A 20172-nucleotide genomic window follows, 5' to 3' on the forward strand; every position below is an offset into this window, starting at 1 on the left:
ATGGCAAGTGGCTTCTAATTTTTAGTCATAAGTTTTTCTGCCCTATAACCTTAATTTTTTGTGACATGTAAAATACTCGATATTCTAGGAAAACATCAAAATTTTAGAAACATTTTAAGTAGTCCTTTTTAAAAAACATTTGGCAACATGCACATCATTCTCTGAATCATCTGCTTTTAAATTTATGAGATGAGATTTCCTTTCAATGGTGAACACCTTACATTCCTCAGATGATATGAATGTGAAGAGGATGAGATACTAAGCCCATAGAATATAAGGGATATTTTAAATTTCAAAGTGAGTGTCATTTTGGAGGATTTTCCTTTGACTTCCCCTTGGTTATGACTAGAAACTATTTCCTCTAGAATTAGTTTTCCCCCTGGCTTTAATATTCAGTTGTAATACAAACTCATTTGAAGTTTTATTTAAAATTGACACATAATAATTGTACATAATTATGGGGTACAGGTGTGATGTTTCAGTGTATGTGTACATTGTATAATGATCAAAGTAATTAGCATGTTCAAAACTTTAAACATTTATCATTTCTTTCTGATAACATTTAAAACTCTCTCTTCTAGCTATCTTTTTATTTTTTTCTTGAGATGGAGTCTTGCTCTGTCGCCCAGGCTGGAGTGCAATGGCGCCATCTCAGCTTACTGTAACCGCCACCTCCTAGGTTCAAGCAATTCTCCTGCTTCAGCCTCCTGAGTAGCTGGGGCTATGGAGGCGTGCCACCATGCCTGGCTAATTTTTGTGTTTTTAGTAGAGATGGGGTTTTACCATGTTGGCCAGGCTGGTCTCGAACTCCTGACCTCAGGTGATCCTCCCACCTCAGCCTCCCAAAATGCTGGGATTACAGGCGTGAGCCACCATGCCCAGCCTCTTCTAGCTATCTTTTAAAAAATTGTATATATAATAATTGTACATAATTTAGGGGGTATATGTGATATTTTGGTACATGCATAAAATGCGTAGTAATTAAATCAGGGTCTTTAGGATATCTATCACCTGAAACATTTATCATTTCCTTGTGTTGGAGAAATTTTTTCCTCTAGCAATTTTGAAATACACAATAAGTTGTTGTTAGCTATAATCACCCTGTGGTGCTATAGGACACTAGCCCTTGTTCCTCCAATCTAACTGCATGTTTGTGCCTGTTGACTGCCCCCTTCCTAACCCTTTTCAGCCTCAGGTAACCATCATTCTATCTTCTATTTCCATGAGATCCACTTTTTTTTTTTTTAGCTCCCACATATGAGTGAGAATATGTGATATTTTTCTTTCTGTGCCTGGCTTATTTCACTTAACATAATGACCTTGAGTTCTGTCCATGTTGCTGCAAATGACAGGATTTCATTTCTTTTTACAGCTGAATTGTATTCCACTGTGTATATATACCACATTTTCTGTATCACTCGTCCAGTGAACAACACAGGTTAATTCCATATCTTTGCTATTGTGAATAGTGCTGCAACAAACATGGGGGTGCAGGGATCCCTTTTATATACTTATTTCTTTTCCTTTGAATAAATACCTAGTAGTGGGATTGCTAGATTGTATGGTAGCTCTACTTTTAGTTTTTTGAGAGACCTGCATACTGTTTTCTATAATGGCTATTCTAATTTACATTCCCAGCAATAGTGTATGAGTTCCCTTTTCTCTGCATCATTGCCAGCATTTGTTATTTTTGTCTTTTTGATACTAGCCATTCTAACTGGGGTAAGATGACATCTCACTGTGGTTTTGATTTGCATTTCCTTGATGATTATTGATGTTGGGCATTTTTGCCCTATACCTGTGGGCCATTTGTATGTCTTCTTTTGATAAAAGTCTATTTGGAACATTTGTCCACTTTTTAATGGGATTTTTGTTGTTATTGTTGAGTTGAGTTCCTTGCATATTCTGGATATTAGTTCCTAGTGAGATGAATGGTTTGCGAATATTTGCTCTCATTCTGCAGGTTTTCTCTTCACTCCGTTGATTGTTTCCTTTGCTGTGGAGAAACTTTCTAGTTTAGTATAGTTCTATTTATCTAAGTTTGTTTTTGTTTCCTGTGCTTTTGAAGTCTTAGTGATAAAATTGTTGCCTTGACCAATGTTCAGAAGTGTTTCTGCTAGTTTTTTTCTAGTATTTTTATAGTTTAGGTATTATGTTTAAGTGTATAATCCATTTGGAGTTTATTTTTGTCTATGATGAGAAATAGGGATCTAGTTTCATTCTACTGCATTGCTGTCCAGTTTTCCCAGCACCATTTTTCGAAGAGTGTGTCCTTTCCCCAATGTATGTTCTTGGAACCTTGGTTGAAAATCATTTGGCTGTAAAAATGTGAATTTATTTCTGGGTTCTCTAATCTTATAAATTGGTCTATGTGTCTGTTTTTATACCAATATCATGCTATTTGGGTTACTGTAGTTTTGTAGTATATTTTGAAGGCAGGTGTTGTGAGGTCTCAGCTTTGTTCTTTTTGCTTAGGATTGCTTTGGCTATTTGAGATCTTTTGTGGTTTCATATGAATTTTAGAATTGTTTTTCCTATGTCTATGAAAAATGTCATTGATGTTTTGATAGGGATTGCATTGAATCTGTAGATTGCTTTGGGTGATATGGTCATTTTAACAATATTATTTCTTCCAATTTATGCGAATGGATTTGTTTGTGTTTTCTCCAGTTTCTTTCATTAGTGTTTTGTAGTTTTCCTTCAACATCTTTCACCTTCATGGTTCAATTTATTTTTAGGTTTTTTGGTGTAGTTATTGTAAATGGGATTGCTTTCTTGATATCTTTTTCAATCAGTTTGTTCTTAGTATATAGAAACACTACCAGTTTTTCTATGTTGATTTTGTATTCTACAACTTTACTGAATTCATTTATCAGTTCTAAGAATTTTTTTGTGGAGTCTAGGTTTTCGTATATATAAGATCGTGACATCTGCAAATGGAGACACTTTTTCTTTCTCAATTTGGATTCCTTTTATTTTTCTCTTGCCTGTTTGCTTTAGCTAAGACTTCCAGTACTATGTTGAATATGAGTTGTAAAATCGGGCATCATTTTCTCATTCCAGTTCTGAGAGAATATATTTTGCTTTTCGCCATTCAATATGATGTTAGCTGTGGGTTTGTCATATGTGGCCTTTATTATGTTAAGGGTCATTTCTTTTTTTTTTTTTTTTTTTGAGATGGAATCTTGCTCTGTCTCCCAGGCTAGAGTGCAGTGGCACGATCTCGGCTTACTGCAAGCTCTGCCTCCCAGGTTCACGCCATTCTCCTGCCTCAGCCTCCCGAGTAGCTGGGACTACAGGTGCCCGCCAACAAGGCCGGCTAATTTTTTTTTTGTATTTTTAGTAGAGACGGGGTTTCACTGTGTTAGCCAGGATGGTCTCAATCTCCTGGCCTCGTGATCCGCCCGCCTTGGCCTCCCAAAGTGCTAGGATTACAGGCTTGAGCCACCGCGCCCGGCCAAGGGTCATTTCTTCTATGTCTAGTTTGTTGAGAGTTTTTATCATGAAGGAATGTTGAATTTTATCAAATGCCTTTTCTGCATCTATTGAGATGATCCTATGGGTTTTGTCCTTCATTTTTTTGATGTAATGTATCACATTTATTGATTTGCATAGGTTGAATCATCCCTGCATCCCTGGGATAAATCCCACTTGATCATGGTGTATTATCTTTTTGATGTGTTGTTGGATTCTATTTGCCTAGTATGTTATTGAGGATTTTTGCGTCCATGTTCATCAGGGATATTGGCCTGTATTTTTCTTTTTTTGTGTGTCCTTGTCTGGCTTTGGTGTCAGGGTAATACGAGCCTTGTAGAATTAGTTAGAGAGAATTCCCTCTTCTTTAATTTTTTTTTTAATACTTTGAGAATTGGTGTTAGTTCTTCTTAGTGTAAGTTTGGTAGAATTAAGCAGTAAAGCCATCTGGTCCTGGACTTTTCTTTATTGGGAGACTTTTATTACTGATTCTATCTCACTACTTCTCATTGGTCTGTTCAGGTTTTCTATTTACTTCTGGTTCAATCTTGGTAGATTGTGTGTGTCCAGGAATTTATCCATTTCCTCTGTTTTCCAATTTGTTAGCATATGGTTGTTCATAATAGTCTCTGATGATCCTTTGTATTTTTGTGTTATCAGTTGTTATGTCTGCTTTCCCTTTTCTGATTTTGTTTATTTGGATCTTCTTCTTTTTTTTCTTGGCTAGTCTAGCTAGAGGTTTATCAATTTTGTTTACCATTTTAAAAAAAAACTTTTGTTTCATTGATCTTTTATATTATGTTTTTACTCTCTATTTCATTTAGTTCTGCTCTTTATTTTGTTCTACTCATTTTGGGTTTGGTTTTTCTTGCTTTTCAGTTTCCTTGAGATGCACCATTTAGTTATTTATTTGAATTTTTTCACTTTTTTGATGTAGGTATTTAATGCTGTAAACCCCTCATAACACTTTTTGCATTATCTAATAGGTTTTGACATGATGTGTTTCATTTTCATTTGTTTCAGGACTTTTTTTTTTTTTTTCTTTTGAGATGGAGTCTCGCTCTTGTCACCCAGGCTAGAGTGCAATGGCACAATCTCGGCTCACTGCAACCTCTGCCTCCTGGGTTCAAGCGGTTCTCCTGCCTCAGCCTCCTGAGTAGCCTCCCGAGTAGGTGCCCGCCACCATGCTTGGCTAATTTTTGAATTTTTAGTAGAGATGGGGTTTCACCATGTTCGCCAGGCTAGTCTTGAACACCTGACTTCAGGTGATCTGCCCACCTCAGCCTCCCAAAGTGCTGGGATTACAGGCATGATCAGGACATTTTTTATGTCCTTAACTAATTCGTTGACCCAGTGGTCCTTCAGGAGCCATTTTTCCAAAGAAAATTTCCAAAGTTTCTCCTGTTATTGAATTCTAGTTTTATTCTGTTGTGGTTTGAGGAAACACTTGATATGATTTTGGTTTTTAAAAATTAGTTGAGATGGCAAGGTGTGGTGGCTCATGCCTGTAATCCCAGCACTTTGGGAGGCCGAGGCAGGCAGTTCATGAGGTCAAGAGATCGAGACCATGCTGCCAACATGGTAAAACCCCGTCTACTAAAAATACAAAAATTAGCTGGGCATGGTGGCATGTGCCTGTAGTCCCAGCTATTCAGGAGGCTGAGGCAGGAGAATCGCATGAACCGGGAGGCAGAGGTTGCAGTGAGCCAAGATCGCACCACTGCACTCCAGCCTGGTGACAGAGCGAGACTTTGCCTCAAAAAAAAAAAAAAAAATTAGTTGAGACTTGTTTTGTGCTCTAAAATATGGTCTGTTTTGGAGACTATTCCATGTGGTGATGAGAAGAATGTATATTTTGCAGCTGTTGGATAAAATGTTCTGTAAATGTCTGTTAGGTCCATTTGGTCTAAAGTGCAGTTTAAAATCAGTGTTTCTTTGTTAATTTTCTGTCTAGATGATCTGTCCAATGCTGAAATTCCTAAATATTATTGTATTAGAGTCTATCTTTCCCTTTAGATTTAGTAATATTTGCTTTATTATATATCTGGATACTCTGGTGTTGGGTTCACATACATTTGGTATTTTTTATATCTTCTTGCTGAATTGAGCCCTTTATTACATATAACGACTTTCTTTTTCTCTTTTTCTGGTTCTTAACATCTATTTTATCTAAATACAGCTACTCTCACTTGCTTTTGATTTCAATTTGCGTAGAATATCTTTTCCTATCCCTTCACTTTCAGTCTGTATGTGTCTTTATGGGTAAAGTTTTTTGGTTGTAAGCAGCATGTAGTTGGGTCATTTTTAAAAATCCATTCAGCCTACATCTTTCAAGTGGGGAATTTAATCCATTTACATTACATTCAAGGTTATTATTGATAGGTGAAGATTTATTCCTGTCATTTTGTTAACTGTTTTTTGGTTGTTTTTTATATCCTTTGTTCTTTTCTTTCTTTCTTATTGTTCATCATTGCAGTTTGGTGGTTTTCTGCAGTGGATATATCTGAGTCATAGCTCTTTCTCATTTGTGTGTCTGTTCTACCAATTAGTTTTATATTTTCATGTGTTTTCATGATGGTAGATATCATCCTTTCACTTCCAGATATATGATTCCCTTAAGCATTTCTTGTAGGGCTGGCGTAGATGGGATAAATTCCTTTAGTTTTTGCTTATCTTGGAAAGACTATTTCTCTTTCATTTTTGAAGGATAGCTTTGCTGAATATAGTATTCTTGCCTGAAGTTTTTTTTTTTTTCTTTTAGCACTTAGAATATATCAGCCCATTATCTCCTGGCCTTTAAGTTTTGTACTAAGAAATCCACTGTTAGTCTGATGGGGGTTTCCTTATATATGACTTGATGCTTTTCTCTTTCTTTTTAAAAAATTATCTCCCTGTCTTTGACTTTTGACTGTCTGACTTTTTTGGGGTTGAATATCTTTTGGGATCTCTGAGCTTTCTGTATCTGATGTCTATATCTCATGCAAGACTTGGGAAGTTTTCAGCTATTATTTTGTAAAATAGATTTTCAATGTCATTGCCCATGTCTTTTACTTATGAAGCACCAAAAATTTGAGTATTTGGTCACCTTGTGGTGTCCCATATGTCATGTAGGCATTCTTCCTTCATTTAAGTTCTTCTCTCTGTCTGTCTGTCTGTCTGTATCTCTCTCTTTCTCTCTCTGTTGCTTTTATGACTGAGTTATTTCAAAAGACCTGTATACGAGTTCAGAAATTCTTTCTAGTCTGCTGATGAAGCCCATGATTTTATTTTTTATTGCAATTATTGAATTATTCAAGTACAGGACTTCTGTTTGGTTCCTTTTAATGATATCTCTTTTGTTGAATTTCTCATTCAGATATGAATTGACCTGATTTCTTTGAATTGTTTATGTTCTATTGTATCTCTCTGAGTTTCTTTAATATCATTACTTTGAATTGTTTTTCAGACATTTCATAGATTTCTTTTTCATTGGAATCTGTTGCTGGAGAATTATTATGTTCCTTTGGAGGTATCACGTTTCCTTGCTTTTTCATGTTTCTTGTGTCCTTACATTGCTATCTGAGCATCTGGTGAAAGAGTTGCTGTTTGTAATTTTATGGATTTGCTTTCATAGGGAAAAATTTTTTTCCTATAGCTATATCAATAGTGTTGGTTGGGTGGAGAGAGTGCTTAGGTTTTGATTCTGGCTGGACACAGTAGCATAGTCTCTGTATGATATATTTGGCTGTAATCAGCATTAGTAGTGTCCGTGAGTTCCTTGGTGGCTTAGGCTGCTGTTGTTAGTGGAATCTGTGGTGAGACTTTGTTAAGGATGGGGAGACCAGACAGGCTGGTTGTTGAGCCCCACTGGTGGTGGTGGCACCAGGCCTACTGTGTCAGTCCTTGGGCCCCCACATGCCCACCTGATGTACGTAAGCACCAGTGGTAGTGGGGTTGGATGGGCCAATCCTTGGGCCTCCATGTGGCTTGCTTGGGTGCCAGCAGTGGCAATGGTAGGCCAGGCAGGCAGACAGATCTTCTGGCCCTTGGGCAGCATGTGTGGTGCTGGTAATGGTAGTTGTGGCAGGTCAGCCCTCAGGACCCCAGGCAGCACACATGAGTGCTGGTAGTGGCTGTGATGGGCTGTTGCAGGCCAGTTCCCAGACTACAGGTAGTGTATGCAGGTGGGTTCTGGTGGCAGTGATGACGGCAGGCTCATGCTCAGGCTTCCAGGAGGCAGGTGCAGATGCTGGTGGTGTTAGACTGGGCATGTTAATCACTAGGCTCCTGGATGATGTATGTGGGCACCAGCAGGCTGGGGCGGGGGCCTGTCCTCAGGACTCCAGAAAGTGTGAGTGGCTGCCAGAGGTGGTGGGCAAGGCAGATCAATTCCCAGGCCCCCCGCTTCATGTGTGCAGGCACTAGTGAGGGTGGTGCTGTGCGTGGCAAGCCTGTCCTCAGGCCTTCTGATGTTGTGCATGAATGCTAGCTGTGGTAGGTGGGGCAAGTTGATCCCCAGGGCCCTGGACAATGCACTCAGGCAGTGCTAGTGACAGTGGTTGGTGGGGTGGATTGGTCCCCAGGCCCCCTGAAAGTACATGCAGGTGGATGGCAGCCCTGATGCTGGAGGTGGGGGGCAGGTTAGAGTTGCTGTCAGTGACAGTGACCCCAAGTAATGGACTCTCAGGCTTTTGGGAGCACATGCTTTGGCTTCTTTTGTTCTGAGAGTAGCTTCCCCAGTGTGCTGCACCAGTTGTTCTCCAGGGTATAGACTGAGTGAGGTAGAGTGCTGGGGACACAGCCACACTGCTGGGTCCAGCCATCATTACAACACCACAGCCCTCTGAATGGATATTGGGTGATGTCCGCAGGGCTGCAGGAATGTGGAGAGCAGGGTCTGCTGGCCCCAGCACAGGATGTAGTCTAATGGGGGTGGGCTCTCAACATGGTCCTGTGCTGATGAGAGGGAGGGGGCGGGGACCCCACATGCACTCCCCCTCTGGAGCAATGCCATCACACAGACTCCAGACAGCTCCCTATGCTAGTCTCAGGGCTGGCAAGGATGGAGGGGCTGTCTTGTGGCTAGGATTATAGGAGTTCACAGTAGGAATATGAACCACTGGGGATCTCTCATTTAACTTTTCCTGGCACTGGGAAGTTTCTTCTGGCTCTGACCCAATCCTGGCTGGGTCATCTGCTTTACCTCTCTCTCCTTCTCAGCGGTTCTCTGTCACTTCCCTGCTGAATTCCTGTGGTTTCTCTTCGATGCTGTATTCAACATGTGATTATCTACTTACTGTACTGGTCCTTTTAAGAGGAGGTGAGTGCCAGGTCCCTCTAGCCAGCCATCTTGAAGTCCCTCCCTCAGTGTATTCTATTTGAAGTTTTAAGTAGAGATTTTGGAGAAGTATGAGTGACTTGTTTGCAAAAATAGAAAGCAGCGGAAAGAGGTGCTTAAAGGAATATAAACAAAACGTGTTCTTTGCAGACTTTTGCCCCTGTTTGCAATTGGGCTTACCTATAGACAGGTCTGACCACCCTAGAATAATTTGATGATGTGGTTTACCCTCTTCTTATCTTCACTGTTGTTCCCACTTATCTGTAAAATATTATTTTTAAAAACAGGGGACATAGGCAGTAATGATTATCTGGTTTACTGAATCGCTGGCTTTTGATAAAATCCAGGTGGCTGGCCAGATGCAAAAATCGGTTTCAAATTAATTGTTTCATTGTTGCCCTCTGCTGAGTCAGAGTTTGAAGGAGAAAAGTGAAATTCAGTGCTTCCCCTGACTAACACATTTGTTATTAAATTAAGAACTTATTAACCTTTTTGAGGTCATCCAGCCTTATTCTTGATGTCCTCAGATTTTTCCCATGGTCAAAGTACCTGATGAATCACTGAAGCTCTTTGGCTCTTTACAATTCTTTTCTAAGGAAAGGAAAACCGGAAATTATTTGGAATAATGAAAAACTGACTGTCTCTTGGAAGAATATGCTAACCTAGGTTAAATTTTAATGAGGGAGATAGGGAAGAATGGAGATGCTGTCACCTCCAAGTAATTAATTTAAATTTAGCTCTCTTGAGACTATTGTATTTGGAGATAGGGAATAATGGAGATGCCCTCATCTCCAAGTAATTAATTTAAATTTAGCTCTCTTGAGACTATTGTATTTGTTCTCTTTCTAATCAGAGTTTGTTACCCTTGTTTAACTCTTGTTGCTGTGCTTGACCTTTCTTTACCAATCTTTGCTTGGTCTGAATGAATTGGTTGATCAGTTATCCATTGCCACAAAGCATCAGTGGGACACAGCAATAAGCATTTATTGCTCTTTCACCTGGGGTCAGCTGCTCTTATCTGGGGTTGGCTGGCTGCTGGCTGATCTAGGCTGGTCTCAGCTAGAGCACCTGAGTTGGCCCTCTCTGTTTCATGTGTTGCTCATTCTCCTGGTTCCAGTAGGTGATATGGTTTGGCTGTGGCCCCACCCAAATTTCAACTTGAATTGTATCTCCCAGAATTCCCACGTGTTGTGGGAGGGATCCAGGGGGAGGTAATTGAATCATTGGGGCTGGTCTTTCCTGTGCTATTCTCGTGATAGTTAGTAAGTCTCATGAGATCTGATGGGTTTATCAAGGGTTTCCACTTTTGCTTCTTACTCATTTTCTCTTGCTGCTGCCATGTAAGAAGTACCTTTCACCTCCTGCCTTGATTCTGAGGCCTCCCCAGCCATGTGGAACTGTAAGTCTAATTAAACCTCTTTTTCTTCCCAGTCTCAGATATGTCTTTATCAGCAGCGTGAAAACAGACTAATATAGTAGGGTAGCCCATAAATGCTCTTTTCATGTCAAAGGTAGAAACACAAAAGAGTGGGTAGAAACTGGCACACCATCCTACCTGGCACACTGTCACTTATGCCACATTTATGGACCCAAAAAGGTCTCATGGGGCAGGGAAATATATTCTTCCTATTTTGGGGGGACTCTAAAATACCATGACAAGAGGCATGGATACCGGGAAGGGAGAAGTATGGGAGCCTTTAATGCCTCATCTACCACAATTGGCTCAAAGAAACTTGCCAGGATTGAAAATTAAATAAAATTTTCCTTCTTTATAATTTATCTTTTTCAGAAAACCAGAATTGATGGCTCTATTTGCAGTCTTTCAGGCAACATTCTTCTTAACATTGCTGTCCTTGAGGACTTACCAGAGTGAAGGTAAGAAGTGGAAGGAACAGTAAAGACAAAAATCACGTTGGGAACAAATGAAGTCATTGGTGCTTTGGAAAAAAGTTAAACAGTTCTTTTTTCTTTGGGAATTACTTAAAATTCATGAGCATCTCCCATGAGGAGATTTGTCAATCTCTCTAAGCAGTGGTTGCCTTAGTCTTGGCCTCTCTCATCTTGATGGCTCTCTTAATAAGCCACCCCTTGACCCTGACTTCCTGGTCAATGCACTGGTCATTAGGGCATTGAATAGACCTAATCCCATAGAATTTCATGATGGATATATTTTATCAGACCATCATCGAAGTAGTTCTTTCTGTACCTTGCTGCAAAAAGACACTGGATATACCACACCAGTGCTGACCTCTAGGTTAGTACAAGTTTTTGTGTCCCTCAACTATGTTCATTGAGAAGCTGTTAGCTTAGTAAAATATGAGTAAAAGCAATGAAAATATGAAACAGTGGAAGCTCTTTCAAGTCTCTGCAAGACAATATGCTAAATGCTGAAATGTTTTATAGATAAATAATATTTGTCACTTAGCTTCTCCCCAAGGGAAGATATTTTGAGATAAATTAACTTTATAAATAAGGTCAATAAGAATTTAATACCTCTAAAATATTTATTGATACTATATTACTTTGAACTTGTTTAGAAGTAGATCTTAGACTTGAGAGAGTTACTATTGGTTCATAATTTTTTGTACCTTTCATCTGTATTTTACAAGGCTTTACATTTTCCTCTTCCTGTATTTATTCTTTGCTGTACTCCCTTTTTAAATGAGAGTACAGGTGTTTGCTCCTAGTAATTACCCATGCAGTTCCTGTCCACGGATTCATGAAAATGATCTTTGCGGGGAATATGCATAGAATTTCTCATCTTCCTTGAAACTCCATGAAAATATATTTGAAAAAAAAAAACAAGGAAACATTGTTCTGATAATTGCTCAATTCTCTGTCTGACCTTCCTTTCATCTGGATTTATTTATTTTAGGTCCAGGGCACATGGGAAGACACTACTATGCTGCTTCTTTTGGCATCTTAAAAACCATAGTTTGATGTTAGTCTCTTCTAATCTAGGGCTGAAAGGTGGGAATTAGGATTTCTCATTTGTAGTATGTATACCTCTTGCTCACTCTGTCTTACTTGCTAAAATCTAAGCACAGTGCAACCAGACTGAGAGGTCAAACCATATAATAAGAATGATTTTCAAACAGACCCACTGCTCCACCTCCAGGTGTAACCGAAATGCAGGTTCAGTTGCTTGCAGCTTGCAGAGTCCAATTAAAATGAGCAAGGTCTGGTATAAAAATAAAACTGACTTTTTATTCCAAAGCTAACTTAGCGGAATAAGCATAGGCTTTCCTCCTTAAGGGGACTGCTTTGCTTTTGGAGTAGAGAGTGGGCACTTTTAAAGCAGGGGGCCTATGCAGTGGCAGAAGTGAGCAGGTAGGGGTCTGCATACTCACTTTGGTGCCTTATCTACTGGTTAGTTGAGTTGGCATCTTCATGGGCAGAAATAGGCTGTAAGGTGGCTGAAAATTCTCCAGGTGGGAGAGAGTTTCACAGTGGGCATACTTTGGGTTGTAAATCAACTGTTACCTCTCAAGGCAGTCTCCTGGTGGGTGAAAATTCCTCTCTGGAGCTTCTAAGCATATCATTATTAATAGATGAACTTGCCCTGTAGGGAATGTCTGGTGAAGGGGAGATGAAAGGTTATAATTGCATTTCCAAATGGCTAAATAGGAAGTGGGGAACAGAGGGAAATGGGGAAAAGAGAAAATAATAAAACAATAGTAACTCATTCTCCTTTTCTTAGAAAAATGGGGCACTCCGTTACACAGGGCCTCCAGGCAATCCCAGGCATCTAATTCTAAACTTTCAGCCCAGCTCATTTCTCTAGTGAAGTTGCCTTTTCTGATCCAGTGCTATTTACTATGTGCCTTCTACGTACAAGCCACTCTATTCTCAGAGCAAGCTCTGCTGCTCATGCTTTCAGCTTCTTTTGTTTAGATCAGACATGCATTTCCCTGTTTTTCTATCAACCAATCTTCACTTCTGCTTTTAGCTTTCTCTGTCAAGCATGCTTTCTTTGGTAATTAATCCTGTCTTTGCCCTGACCTGTACTATTTGGATTTCTTGTCTCAATTTCTGCTGCATTTAACCAAGTGCTTACTAAACTCCCACTCAAACTAGTTGGCTTACTACTTAATCACCCAGCTAGATTCAGATCTGAGGATTTATTCCAAATAACCTGGCTTAATTTCTCCAATCAACAAAGCAGAGCCAAGACTTTCTTCAGTTAACCCTGGGTACATGTTTCCATCAGCCAGAGATTATGACTGCAGCAGTATTTTCCTCTGTCTGTTGTGTATACATACATACAGATAGAGATAGGGAGATGAATACATAGTGTGTTTTTAAATAAAAGGTATAGTATATATATATGCTCAGGATTTTTTTATTACTTAAAATAATTACTACAACACATGATGAGTGTTTTTCTTTGATATTAAATGTTCTTCTAGAAACAACATTATTTTTAATTGCTGCATGGTATCCCTTCTTATGAATGGACAATTGTTTATTTCCTTGAGTAGTGTTATGGATGCTCAGAGAAACAGGGTGGGGAAAGTGGGAGGAGAGTATGTGATTAAGTCCTGGTCTGATTCCCAAACCCGGTCTTCTTGGCTATACTCCAGAGTTATAAAAAGAGAGCTGGACAGAGACCCAGGAGCCCTAGGTTCTGGTCTGATTGTGCGGCTGTGGCAAAGTTACTTCCCATTTTTTAACCTCAATTTCCTTGTCTGAAAAATAATGGGATTGGATTTAATAATCTTTATGATTCTTTGATCCCTCTGACTTAACCTTGGCATTTTCCACTATTTCCCAAGGAAGTCCTAGATTGATTTTAACCAGATTATTTTTGACTGATGTCACTCGAGCACCTGAGTCATTCAGCACTCACTGATAGCGTATGTTAATATAAGGAGTCTTTTGTCTGGAGCTTCCAGAAGTCAAGTTTAGACTGATAGTTGACTCATGCATTCAGCAACCAATCGCTGAATGTCTTTCCCATAACTGGTATGTTCTTAGTCTTGGTTTCTCTGAGCTGAGTAAGGCTGAGTCCCCACCTTGTTTCACTCACAGTCTACAGGGAGACGGACATAGAAACAGACTCTTACAGCATGTTGCAATCAGTGCTCCAAACAAGGGCTTAGGAAATCTAAGGAGGAATCGCACATTCTGAGATATGATTATAGTGGAGTGAATCAGATAGCTTAAAAAAGTATTTCTTTTCTATTATAACTTATTATTTGATTTTCAAACTAATACATGTTTCTGAAGAACGTTTACAAAATACTGAAAAGTATAAAGAAGAAAATTAAAATCACTCAACCTCATCATCCAGAAATAATTACTGTTGTAATGACTGTTAACATTTTATTTTTACTTTCCTTTATTGGTTTAAAAAACATGTCCTTTAAAAATCATAAAATGGGGTACATGTTCCAACACATTTTTAAAAAGTGTATGGGAAAATCCAATAAAAATATATATGATTTAAATTTGGCAATAGAATGAAAAGAGTAGGGTTATGGAAACTCAATTTCTGTGTTATGCAAGCATTTTTATCATGAGTAATTAGTGATATTGATTCATGATACTCATTTGGTGAGTAAATTAGCAATATTAGTACATTCACAATGTTACGCAGCCATCACCCAATTCAGTTCCAAAACATCTTCATCACCCCAAAAAGGAAACCACTGCTTAAGCAGTTAGTCTTGATTCTCCTCTCTCTCAGCCTCTGGCAGCTACCAGTCTACTTTCTGTCTCTGTGGTACTTACTATTCTGGCAATTTCATACAAATGGAATCACAGTATAAAACCTTTTGTATCTGGCTTCTTTCACTTAGCATGATGTTTGTGAGGTTAATCCAATTGTAGCATGTATCAGTATTCAGTTTCTTATGGCTGAGTAATAGTCCTTCGTGCGTGTGTACCACAGTTTGTTCATCTGGTCATCCACTGATGAAAGTTTCAGTTGTTTCCACCTCTTGGCTATTGTGAATAATGCTGCTACAAATTTGTGGACAATTATTTGTTTCAATTCCTGCTTTCAATTCTTTGGGATATCTACTTACAAATGGAATTGCTGGGTTATAGGGTGATTCTATTTTAACTTATTTGTTTTGAAGACAGGGTCTCACTCTGTCACTCAGGCTAGAGTTAACTTTTTGAAGAACTGTCAAAATGTTTTCAACAAAGTGGAGCCATTTTACATTCCTAGCGGCAGTGTACAGGGGCTGTAATTTCTCCACATCCTCACCAACACTTGTTATTTCCATTTTAAAAATTATTATAGTCATCTTCATGGATGTGAAATGGTACCTCTTTGTGATTTTGACTTGAATTTCCTTAGTGACTAATGATATTGAACGTCTTTTCATGTACTTGTTAGCCATTTATATATCTTCCTTGGAGAAATGTTCATTCAAGTCTTTTGACTATGTTATGTTATGTTATGTTATGTTATGTTATGTTATGTTATGTTATGTTATTTGTGATAGGGCCTCACTCTGTTGCCCAGGTGGAGTGCAGTGGTGTGATCACGGTTCACTGCAGCCTCTGTCTCCCGGGCTCAAGCCATCCTCCTATGTCAGCTTCTTGAGTAGCTGAGACTACACGTGCCATGACACCCAGCTAATTTTTGTATTTTTTTGGTAGAGACAGGGTTTTTCCATGTTGCCCAGACTCTTTTGCCCATTTTTAAGTTGAGTTCTTTGTCTTTTTGTTGCTGGTTTGTAAGAGTTCTTTATATAGTATGGATACTGGAATCTTATCAGATACATGATTTGCAAATATTTTCTCACATTCTATACGTTGTCTTGTCACTTTTTTGTGACTGTTACTTCATGCACAAAATTGTTTATTTTATTGGCTATTTTTGTTGTTGTTGTTGCTGTTGCTCATACTCTGGATTCAGATCTAAGGACCCACTGCCAAACTCACAGTCATGGAATTCACGCTGAGATTATAGTTATCACCCTAGCCCTTCCCAGCGTCACATTTACAAAATATCACAAGGTGATTTTCAGGGAAGGTAGCCTTTCCTTTTATGGGCATTCTTATTCATCTCACTTTCATAGAATGAGTTTTCTGAGGTGTTCCTCCAAATTCTGAGGTTATGCCTCATTTGAATGTGAAGTTTTCTACTCTGTGGACCAATCACATGAAAAACATCATGTTCGTCTTGTATCCACCAGGGATGGCTCCATACAGAGCCCCATCCTGTCACCTGTGTCCTGACCATGGTAGGACTTTGTTGTTGGTGCCATGCAAAATACTTCTCAGACATTCCATTCCATGCAAACTTCAATTGGGCCAATGCTCCTGTCTTAATAGTTGGAGGGCAGTAAAGGGGGACACAGGTGTTGGTATTAGAGAGATTCCTATTTAATTTCACATCACTTTGTATATGTTATTTACCCTAATTGAGCTTGAGTGTCCTTATCTAAAAAATTGCTAACAGTTTTATAGTAGGCATTGCATGAGACAACATAAGTAAAGACCCTAGCACTGTGCGTGGTAAATAATATGTGCTCCATTTCATTGTTGTTATTTTTACTTCCCTATGAGAAAAACAGCATGTACAGAATGGCAATTTGGGGACATTTTTTCAGTATTGGAGACTGTTCCCATTGTTTATTATCAAAATGAGATAATCTCTTACCATTTAAACTTAATGTTTGAGGGGTTCAAATGGCAAGGGGAAATCCCCCTGAAACTAGAAAACTGAATGCTTAAAAGATGATATCTCTTACACTATGAGTCGTCAGATAGCAGCTGATTTTATCGATGCAGGCTTTATCTTTTCAATACCTTTGTACCACTCCCAGTTTACTTCTGATACCCTCACAGTCGAAATAGTTGAATCAGCAATACACAATTATTTTCCAATCTATATGGTGTTTTTCTCCTCTTAAGTGGAAAGTCATGATTTGTTCTTCTTTGAGAATCAGCAGTGACTTAACTCACTCAGTCAGGACACATTCTCTCTCTAGTAGCAGATATATCTGCTTAAACCTCTGTGTGCAAGCTATTTGCAGTGGCGCCATTGGTGGTTTTTGCAGTCAGCCTAAGAGATAGGCTGCTGCTTCCCAAGGCCACTAACTTCAGCAAATCTGTTTCATGTTTGAATTCCTATTCTTTTACAGACTGTGTCATACCACTAACTAGTCTAAAATTCCAATCTCTTGATTATTTCATATGAGTTCATCACGTCTCTCCAACTAGCTTCCTTCTTTGAGCTGGGAACCTTGTCACAATTATTTTGTTTCACATCAAATGCTTGGTATGTTGCTGGTCTCATCGAAAGAGTTCAGTTAATTCTTGCTAGTCTTTATCTTTTAAGTTAAACACATTGAGACACAAATGACCATGTCTACAGATAAGACATGCTCCCACATTGCAGTCTTTTACCAAACTATAAAATATTGACTTTCAAAAAGGAAACTTTCATTTCTGATTTTCAGAAATATAACATTTCCATCAAAAAGTCTTCTTTCTTTTTTTCAGTCTTGTTATAAATTTCCAAACCAGTTAGATTGTCCAATAAAGGATCCTTCTGTTTCGTGTACCTGTTTATCAATGTACGAGCTTGCTGTATGTTATTAAGCAAGTCACTTCATTCATCTAGATCTTAATTTCTGTGTCTGCTAAGTGATTTCTAAATTCTCTTCCAGATTTCCAAAGTGTCTGATTCCAGGATGCACATATGAGCAATATTTTCCAGAGCTAAATAATGATGATATTCAAGTTTAATTACTTCTGACTCTTCAATCCTGCTCCCATTAAATATTATTTCATACTTCATGTTGATCTTTTCAGTCTTGGCTGAACATTTACCATTGACTCCTGTATCACTTAAAGTTTCCACCAATTCTACACATCAGAGTTTGCATTTACAATGGACTGTCCACAATCTTCCTTATCATCAGGAATTGAAAATGGTATTTCAGATCCAGATCAGTAGGATTGAAACATCCAATGTCATCTGGGTGGTAAGTAATTTCTTTGGCTCAATATTTAAAAAATCATCTTTAAAAAAGACACCATGTTTTTCTTTTATAACATCTGAAAAATTCTCGTTTTGGAAATATATTAGCAGCCCAAAACAGTTTGTCTAAACAATTACATTTCTGCATTTTCAGTTAAGGATCCAGGACAAAGTAACATGACAACTTTGGTTTGGCAGGTAGGATGGGATGCACTAAGAAAATAGATTTTCTCAGTTTTTCTCTGTCTTCTAAGAAGACTGTTGAGTCTGTCCTCGTGAATACTGGATTCCAGAGAGCCACAAAGATTAACCATTTCATTCTCCTACCTCTTTCTTCTCTGTCCTCCAGAGATTTTCCTAAATAAGATGTAATAATTTGGCAACATTTTTCCTTCCAGTGTAGCTTCCTGACAGTTTCTTGGCCTATACCCCGCTGAAATGTAGGGAAGAGTAAGTACTAGCGCTTAATGTTCCATCCAACAAGGAGCCACGTTGGAGAGTAACTTCCTGTGTCCTTTGTTGCCTCACATGTGGCTTTTTCCACAACAAATTAAATTAAGAAAATACTGAATTTCACACTCTTTTTGTCTTTGAATTCTTTGGGGTTGATTTTTCACTTAGTTCAAATGATTATTGGGTCAGTTTTGCCTGAGGTATCCCCATCTAGTGCACTGGGACACATTAGTGGTTGATGATTTCCGTTTCTCATCTGGGAACTCTAGTAATCTATGTGCACATAATGTTCACTCATTTCATGGGATATTTAAGGACAGTGGAATGTTTTCTCATTGAAAGGAACTGAAAATTTTCCTACAGGTAAGAGAAGCCTAGGACTGTGCTTGGGCCCTCTGTCAGCTCAACCAGGCTCCACTCTTCATCCAGGCAGTGGGGGCTTTGGGTATACGGATACAGCATGGTTAGTTCCTTTGGTAAAGCATACAAGTCACTAATTTTAACATTTTCAGTTACTTTCCATATTCACTCTTGAAATTTGAGATCTGCGCAAGTTAAGTAAAATTTTGACTCTGTCTATTTAGGATTCATACCAAGTCTGTAATGCTACCTCTCAAAGGGCAGTTTCCCACAATGAGACTTATGTAGTATGATGATTTTCAGCAACAGCCATACTTGTGTGTCGCTGTTTACTCCCTGCTATCAACACATCTTTCCACTATCCCACCTTATACTAGTGAGTCTGAATTTTTGTATTTTTTTTATCATACTTTAGGTTTTAGGGTACATGTGCACAATGTGCAGGTTTGTTACATATGTATCCATGTGCCGTGTTGGTGTGCTGTTTAATGGGTACACTCGTGGGTAATTTGGGCCCAGTAAAATATTGAAGCAAAGGTCATATTGAGACTAAGGATTATCTACAAAAAGAAAAATTGAGGTGGAAGTACTGGAGGAATTGTGGAAAACTAGCACTTAGCACCACTAGCAAAAATAACATTAACCATAGACTACATGGATCCCATTCTTTATTTTTCCCAAAGACAACTCATATCTATTATTATGTTAGAAAAAATAATATTAGCCATATACCAAGTGGATTTTTTTCTTTATTTTCCTAAAAAGCAGTTGTTCATATCTGTTTTCCTATTTGATTCCCATAAGAGTCCTCTTTTCTAGGGAAAGCAGCTATTGTAGACTATTTCTGTAAACTTCTAGGGCTCAAGACCCTCAGGGTAGAGTTTGGCCTTGTCTATCATGTCGTCCTCACAACACCCAACCCAGCCTGACTACAACAGTGGAGAAATCACAGCACAGAGAGGTTTGATGTGTTGCTCCAGGCGACAGAGGCAGGGCGGGATCATCCTTCACCCCTGTGCCCAGAAAGGGATGACAGTCAAATGCAGTCCCCAGGCCATCAGTGGACATATGTCCTATGGAATAGATGATGCCTTGAGAAACGCTTGTCTGAATCACTCATGCCTGAAGTTGGGGAGAACTGTAAGATCCTCCTGCAGTTAAGGAGGAGGATGCTGCTTCTGTTTAGACCAAAATCTCCCTTATACAGGGAAGCTCCCTGTAGTGCAAGCCTGACAGGGCACTGTCATTCGTGCTGGGGGATGGGGGGAAGCTTCTGGACTCAATGTCTCAGACACCTCTGTTCCCAAACAAGTCAAAGGAAGAGCACTTGCAGCTGGACCAGAGGCACTGAGCTGTCTCCTGGATGGTACTGGCCATTTGGAACCCTGAACTGCGTGGTCCTGCCCTCCTGGGTCATGGTCCTCCCCTTCCCTTTGCTTTTTGCTTTTTGTCAATGGCATAGGAAGGCAAAGTAGAGTAAGAGCTCAAGCTTGGAAGGAGGCCAGGTGTGGGAGTCAAATGTCTCAGTAACAAATCAGTGACCTCTGTTAGACTTCTGTGTAAATGTGTGTGCCAATTTCTTATGACTTACTGATGTCTGCAAGGGTCAAATTAAACTTGCCAC

General features: G+C 39.1%; 1 protein-coding gene across 2 annotated transcripts in view; it reads left to right on the plus strand.

Moving 5' to 3' along the window:
* The window catches only part of OSMR (oncostatin M receptor), an 87068-nt gene that overhangs the window by 10828 nt on the left and 56068 nt on the right, over positions 1-20172 (plus strand). For both annotated transcript variants that reach the window (XM_030814004.1, XM_012501691.2), the window contains exons 2-3: positions 10581-10666; positions 17567-17739. In XM_030814004.1, the coding sequence (XP_030669864.1) occupies positions 10594-10666; positions 17567-17739 (246 nt within the window). In that variant the 5' untranslated portion in view covers positions 10581-10593. The remainder of the gene's footprint in view (positions 1-10580; positions 10667-17566; positions 17740-20172) is intronic.

The sequence above is a fragment of the Nomascus leucogenys genome, chromosome 6, assembly GCF_006542625.1.
Source record: "Nomascus leucogenys isolate Asia chromosome 6, Asia_NLE_v1, whole genome shotgun sequence".
Classification (NCBI taxonomy): domain Eukaryota; kingdom Metazoa; phylum Chordata; class Mammalia; order Primates; family Hylobatidae; genus Nomascus; species Nomascus leucogenys.